The 7,132-nt window shown below is 49.2% G+C and overlaps 2 protein-coding genes across 2 annotated transcripts; both read left to right on the top strand.

Annotated features, from left to right (window-relative positions):
* Positions 1-2,157: 2,157 nt before the first annotated feature.
* Positions 2,158-3,060, top strand: LOC125627257 (E3 ubiquitin-protein ligase ZNRF4-like). Its single transcript, XM_048831174.2, has one exon. It carries the CDS (start codon positions 2,158-2,160, stop codon positions 3,058-3,060), a length of 903 nt encoding a protein of 300 aa, XP_048687131.2.
* Positions 3,061-4,958: 1,898 nt separating this feature from the next.
* LOC125627255 (E3 ubiquitin-protein ligase RNF167-like) lies at positions 4,959-6,047 on the top strand. Its single transcript, XM_048831172.2, has one exon. It carries the CDS (start codon positions 4,959-4,961, stop codon positions 6,045-6,047), a length of 1,089 nt encoding a protein of 362 aa, XP_048687129.1.
* Positions 6,048-7,132: the final 1,085 nt, after the last annotated feature.

Here is a 7,132-nt window from a genome sequence, read left to right as displayed (position 1 = left end):
TGAGGAAGTAGATTGCACAGACCCCAGAGGATATGGGTAGAGGACACATCCAGGAGTGGCTGTAACATATTTAACACATGCATGCATGACTCACGCAGATTTTCACTGAGTATATCTGGGAGTGCGGGGGGGGTGGGGCGGGTTTGAGGAGATACAGTTTATCCTAAATGCTGGTTGTAAGGAATACAGCATGTTCCTCGAGCGGTTTCTCTTGCAAACCTTGTGCATCAGTGAATTTCAATGGGATTTCGGTGCCTAACTCCCTTCAGCTCCATTGAAAATATCAGTCTCTGTTCCCTTTCCTCACTCCCCTAGACCCTCCCTTCTCCATACGCTAACCCTGGCCTCATTTCCCCTCTCTCTCACTCCTGCTCTCCAGCCACTTCTCCTTTGCCTTCCAGAAAAGATCCCTCCTCTCTGACGCTTGTCCCTCCAGCCTTACACTTGCTGCTCCATGCCCTGTGTCCATTTCCCCCAAACGCTGGCCTCCTCTCTGCTTCAGTCCCTTCCCCACTCCCCCTTCTGCTCCCAGATCCCCTCTTTATAGTTAGACTCTAATCCAACCAGACTTCTTAGTGCCAAAAACCTTCCTGCTAATGGCACTAGTTACCCAACCTATGATGCCACCCTGGTGTAACAACTTCTCTGTGCAACAGTTGTTGTTGCAACAGATGTCATAGAAACTGGAAAGATCTATCAGGTTTCCTAACCCAGTTATTCCTATTATAGACCACTCTATAGGGGAGGGCGTGCAGGCCAGCACTTAGGGAACAGGACTGGGACTATTGCTGGCTCTGCTGTGTGGCCTTGGGAAGGTCACTTCTGATCGGCCCAGGCTGGGAGGCTCGCTGTCACGGGCTGTGTAAACATACCAGACACATTACTCTAATATGAAGCAATAAGAATGATCATTTCTAAAGACAAATCCACTCATGGCCCTAATTGCAGCTCAGCCTCCCTGTCTTACATGCATGCCGTGACTGTAACACCTATGGAGCTTGGAGACCTCAAAAAGTAATATCAGGGTAGTATTAAGGAAAACAGAATAAAATAAACTCCTTGAAATCCGATGAGCCATTTGGTCTCTGTGCTGCATGCTTCTCTCCTCGATTGCAGGATTATATGTGGAACGAAGCTTCGCTCCTTGCCTGCAGTTGCATCTGAACTCTCCAGACCCTCTGCCAATCTGATCACAGATGAATTGGAGAATGGGGGAGGCTGCTAGGGACTCTCTCTCTCTGACTGTGTGTCTGTACAACCTCTGGCATAATGGGGCCTTGACCTTGGTTGGCATCGCAAGGTGCTACTGTAATACAAGATGATGTCACCCAACCCAGCGTCAATATTGCAAAAACACGCACCGGAATATGCCTCAAACCCGGCACAAGCATGTAAAAATATGCACAAACGGGCAAATAGTCATATGAGAAATGAAGGAAGGTTCCAGGTTTTAGAATAAACTCACCCAAAAGCTTAGAGGCCTATTTAGTCCTTCAGATGTTCCCACAAGACCACCCTGCTGCCTAGGCTTTTTATAAGAGCACCCATCACTACGGTGTCTGTCCAGCCTCACAGGGGTCCACCTCACAACTAGCCCATGCCCTCTAAGAGGCTCTGGTTCCTGCGGCTTCCTGTCATCGTCTAGAACTAAGGAATGCTGGGTTGCTACTACCTTCTTCCACCGTCAGGGCTGGATGGCATCTCATCTCAGTCTTCTCACTTCTCTGCTTTCGGCACTTCCGAATTTCCCTTCTCTCTCTCTCTCCCACTCCCTTGCACAAAAGCCTTGTCTCTTACTGGGGCCCAGAGACAGGGTCTGGGAAAAGCAGAGCAGACAGTGAGTGATGTCACAAAGACTTGGGCAGCTGCATGCAGCTAATGAGAAAGGGAGGCATCAGCTGGGAGCCACCCAGCTGGACTATGCAGTGAAAGAAGCTGCTAACAGTAGCTCTAAGGGAAGGGACTGGGAGACAATCACCCGCCTTGTCCTGTCGTTGTTATTGCCTTAGAAGGCTTCAGCATGTCTCACTGATGACATCAAAGAAGATGAGCAGAGCTGAGTTCTCCTGCTGTTCCCCATAGAGTCCTCTGAAGCCAGCGGCTGCGATTAGATAGGAACTAGGTCAGCACACTGAGAGACCACCAGCAGCTGCCAGCATGTGGTCTCTGCTGTGGATGCCTCTCTGCCTGATCACTGTATTCCTGCTCTTAGAGGCGCCCATGGCTGAAGTCTTTGTTTACGTGGTCTACAAGCAGAACTCCACCTGCATAGATTTTAGAGCGTTATCTGCATGCCTGGGGCCTCCTGTCCCAAGAGAGGGCCTGAGGGGTTATCTGATTGAGGCGGCACCTGCAAATGCCTGTCACCCTATCAGAGGGCCACCAGCAGGCAGCAATTCCTCGACAGCCTTCATCGCACTCATAAGTAGGCATGACTGCCCGCTGGGGGTTAAGATCCTTCATGCTCAGCAAGCTGGCTATCAAGCTGCTATTGTCCACAATGTGAACTCAGAGAAACTGGTGACAATGGTGACTAATGTTGAAGAGATCAGGCAGAAGGTTGGAATTCCTTCCGTCTTTACTGGGGAATCAGCCGCCAAGCAGCTAAGAAGGGTTATGGACTCTGAAAAAGTCATTCATGTTACTCTAGTGGTACCTGAACATTATCATAATCCCTGCTGGGACAATGCAAAGTTCTCCATCGGGGACACTGCTAGGCACTACTGGGATCTCCAGTTTGGATATTGCTCCAAACACATGATTTCTCTTTTCATCCAGGAGTTTGGCATGGCAATCGGCATGATCGTGTGCACCCTGCTAGTTGTGGGCTGCATGAGGTGGTGTCGGAAGAGGCAGAAGATAACCATGAGCACGTTCAAATCGGGAGACAAATATGTTACATGTGTGATCTGCATGGCCGAGTATGAAGAAGGAGACCAGCTGAAGATCCTCCCTTGTTCTCATGTCTATCATGGCACGTGCATAGACTCATGGCTCCTCATCCAGCCCCAATGTAAGACTTGTCCAATTTGCAAACAGCAAGTGACTGTTGCCAAATAGACCTTTGGACATGGACATGCATTGAAATGTCCCTCTGCAAGTGTAAAACGTTTTAGATGAGGGAAAATAAAATGAGTTTGAGATCACAGCTGCTGGAAGTCTCTGGTGTACACACACACACACACACACACAGATCACTAACGTTTCCTGTGGTTTTCTCCAGGAGGAAAATATATACAATGAAACCTGTTTTACACAGAGCCCATGGGGCCAGTAACAATCAGTTGCCTAGTACAGGTGAGTCTTTAATTAACTACAGGGCTAACAAAGCCATATTGGACCACTGGGGATACTTTAAAGGGGATAGTTCAGCGAGGAGTTGCCCACTGAAGGTGCAGCTCTTTAGGGACCGAGTGCAAGAGACTCTGAGCATCCACAGCACCAGCTGAATTCAGTGGGAGACTGAGAACCTCTGGATATCAGGCTCATGTAGGCAGGTATTCCAAAGAGCTCAAAGCCAGAATTTCAAGTGCTCCATTCCCACAGCAGAGCCAGCAGCACTGTTAGCCCTACACTTTCAAAATTCATGTGTCAGAACACACCCAAAAGTCATGAGGTTGGCTTACAGATCATGAGACTTTTCTGAGTAATAAATGTTTGGGATCTTCTTATTCGCCTTCCAGTTTCTGAGCCTTTAGGGACACATTTTAAATCTTTCTCTGCCCCCATGAGGGCTAGAAATTTAAATGAAAGCTGAGATTCTCTTTCAATCCCCTGACTCCAGCAGTTGGAGCTTTGAGGTAAACAACAAATAGCATGAGGCTTGCAATAAAATCACGAGAATTGGCAGCACTGCCAGATCTTTTGGTGGCCAGCAGCTCCCATTGTGACCCGAGGCCACAATTTCAGAAAAGCTCAGTCAACACCCAGCATGAATCCAGTGTTCTGCGCACTTGGAAAATCTGACCCCTTGTTTTGGTTCCTTAAATGGAACCTACGTGCTTCTGCGAGTCTCGACAATAGTGTATCGGGTTTTTTCACTCTGCGTGGATGGACAGATGGATGTCATTTCAAGTTCTGCTGGTTTTATTTTGAATGATGATTAACTTGTTTAGATTATTTATTTCCATTATCTAATGACAAAAAGCTCAGGCCTTGTAGCTCTAGGTGCTTTGATGTCCACTAGAGGATCACACTCGTAGAAAGAAAAAGGTGGGGCTTTTCGTTTTTAAAGCAGAAAGCAAATTCAGTCAACCAACCTGGGCTGATATCTCCCCTCCCGCATGGGAGAGGATGATCCTAACAGATCGTTCCTATTGTGCAGTGTTCTCCAGGCATCACGTCCATACCCAAGGTGAAGAATTTCCATTTGCAGTGGGAGGACTGTCAAGAGAAAGGGCATTTATCCCTCAGAAGGATGTGAGCAACTCCCCTTGAGTGCAGCAGGAAATACTGATAACTTACCAGAGGTTGGACTGGGACAGAACTGGGTCCAAGAAAGATGGAAGAGTGGTGGCCAGGAGAGAACTAGGGAAGAGAGGAGGAGAGAAAGGTGCAAGGCAGATTGGCAGTGATGTTACAGAGACCAAGTCCTGGGGAAGTGCAGCAGTCACTGGGTGATGTCACAAAGCCCTGGGGAGGTGGGGAGGAAAGGTTGCCTAGCAGCTGGAGACAAGGAGCAACAGAGAAAGAGAGAGAGAGGGTGGAGCCCAGGGAACGAGCACACCAGCATGGTGAACTGAAGGAAGCCTTTTGCAGAAGCTTCCAGGGAAGAGGTGGGGTATAGTTATCATCCTGCTGCTGCTTCTGTCTTCTGCAAAGACTCCAGGAACGTTATGTTGATACCACTCAGACAGGCTGATAAGTGTGTGTTTGCCTCCTAAGATCCTTCACAGTTACGCCTTTCCTCATTGCCCAGCCCGGGCACTTGCACAGAGAGATACCCATCAGCGTTCAGCATGAGGCCCCCGCTCCCTCTCCCTCTCCCTCTCCGTGTGGTCGCCGCGCTCCTGCTCGTGGACGTTGCCGTCGTGGAGGCCTTCGGACGTGTGGTTTACGACCACGGCTCCACCTGCGTAGGTTACAATGCACTGCCTGCTTGCTTTGGACCACCCCTCCCAAGTGAAGGGCTGATGGGGTACTTGATCGAGGCCATGCCTGCAAACGCCTGTGATCCTATAGAAGGCCCGCCGGGATCCTCCAACTCCTCTGAGGCTTTCATCGCACTCATCCGTCGGTCTGACTGCCCCTTTGGTGTCAAGGTCCTTCACGCACAGCAAGCCGGGTACCAAGCCGCTGTCGTGCACAATGTGAATACAGAGCATCTGGTGAACATGGTAACTGATGACAAAGAAATCAGGCAGCAGATTGCGATCCAGTCTGTCTTCACAGGGGAATCAGCCTACAGGCATCTGAGAAGGGCTTCACGTTATGCAAAAGGTGCTTATGTCACCCTGGTGGCACCCAAAGATCCTCATAACTCTTGCCAGGATGCTGCTACGCCCTCCATGTGGGCTACTGCTAAGCAGCACTGGCCACGCATGTTTAAATATTCCGCATACCACGTCATTCTTTATGTCCTCCAGGAGTTTGGGTTCATGATCAACGTGATCATTTGCACCATCCCGCTTGTGGTCTGCACGCGATGGTGCACGAAGGGCCGGAAGATAACCCTGTGCACCTTCAAAAGGGGAGACCGGTATGAGACGTGTGTGATCTGCATGGCTGAGTACGAAGAAGGAGACCAGCTGAAGATCCTCCCTTGTTCTCATGCCTATCACTGCACGTGTATCGACACCTGGCTTCACACCCAGCCCAGGAATAAAACCTGCCCCTTTTGCAAGAGGCAGGTGACAGCTGAAGCCCAGGATGTCAGTCTGCACGGAGGGAGGAACCCACAGGAGCAAGCGGCAGGAGAGGAGGACCATGCAGAGGATGGGGAAGACGAAGATGGTCATGATGACGAGTATATTGAGGGAGAGGAAGAAGACGACCAAAGTGCGGACACTGAGGAAGGGTCTGATGAGCTGGAGAATGACCCTCATTGAGTAATAGACTCAAACCAATATCAGCCCAAGCCACACGGCCCCCAGCTTTTGCCCATCACTAGCTCCAGTCTGTCTATTGAGAAGCATTTAGCTCAGTTCTGTTTTGGCTCCTTTCTCTCACTCCCCACAATAAAAGGCATAAAATGTCTGCTGCAAATGTAACTCTCCTTAGGCTGGGGGAAATTAAATGCATTTGATACCATTGAGTTCCTGGGAATTTCTGGTCCCCATCCACTCACATTTCCTATTGCTTTTGTCTAGCTGGAACAGACATACACAAATACATGCAGTGAATCTTAGTTTAAGGAATTGCATTGTGGCAGTGCATAGAGGCCCCACCTGAGCCTGGAGTCCCATTTGTGGGATGCTGTGTAGACATAGCGAGCCATTGGCTGTCATGACAAGCTCCAACCTAAAGAGAACAACAGGGAAACAGAACCTGACTGTTGGCTGAAGTGACTGATGCAGATCAGTTGGAGAACTGGGATTAGAACGTAGTTCTCCTAGCTTCCAGGCCAGCGTTCTGTCCCCTGAACCACGCTGCCTCACCTGAGCTACCCTTTGGCAGCAACTCAAGAGCCCAGTAACAATTCCTTGCAGAGTACAGGTTAGTCTGTAGCAACAGGTGCAGCTGAACTGTACAGGGGTACTCTGAGGATACTTTAAAATGGTCCCTTAAGACAGGGCGTGGTGACGACTGGAGGTGAAAATCATTCAAATAGGATTTACTCCATGCAGGTGGGCAGAGAGAAAAGATACAAAACATTTCCAAGGGCTGCACAATCGGCTGCATTTTGAAGGCTGGCTGATCACTCTATGCACTCAGCAGAGGCAGACATGACAGGTACATGTAAGCTCCTGCTCTCCAGGGTTTTTCAGGTCATTTTTCCAAGCATTTCTAAACACCGTTAGAAGGGCAGGATTTATGTACTAACATGCCCCAAATCAGATATTCTTCTCCTCTCTCTCTTGGTTACAGGAAGAGCAATTTGTTCATTTTGGAGACCCTCTGAGTGCATCTCCTGTTCAGTTTGAAAAAGCCGCAGACCAGCAAAGGATTCAGACCACAGTCAATTAATACCCTA

The sequence above is a fragment of the Caretta caretta genome, chromosome 25 (genome assembly GCF_965140235.1).
Source record: "Caretta caretta isolate rCarCar2 chromosome 25, rCarCar1.hap1, whole genome shotgun sequence".
In the NCBI taxonomy this organism is placed as follows: domain Eukaryota; kingdom Metazoa; phylum Chordata; order Testudines; family Cheloniidae; genus Caretta; species Caretta caretta.
This window is presented reverse-complemented; position numbering and strand designations above follow the sequence as displayed.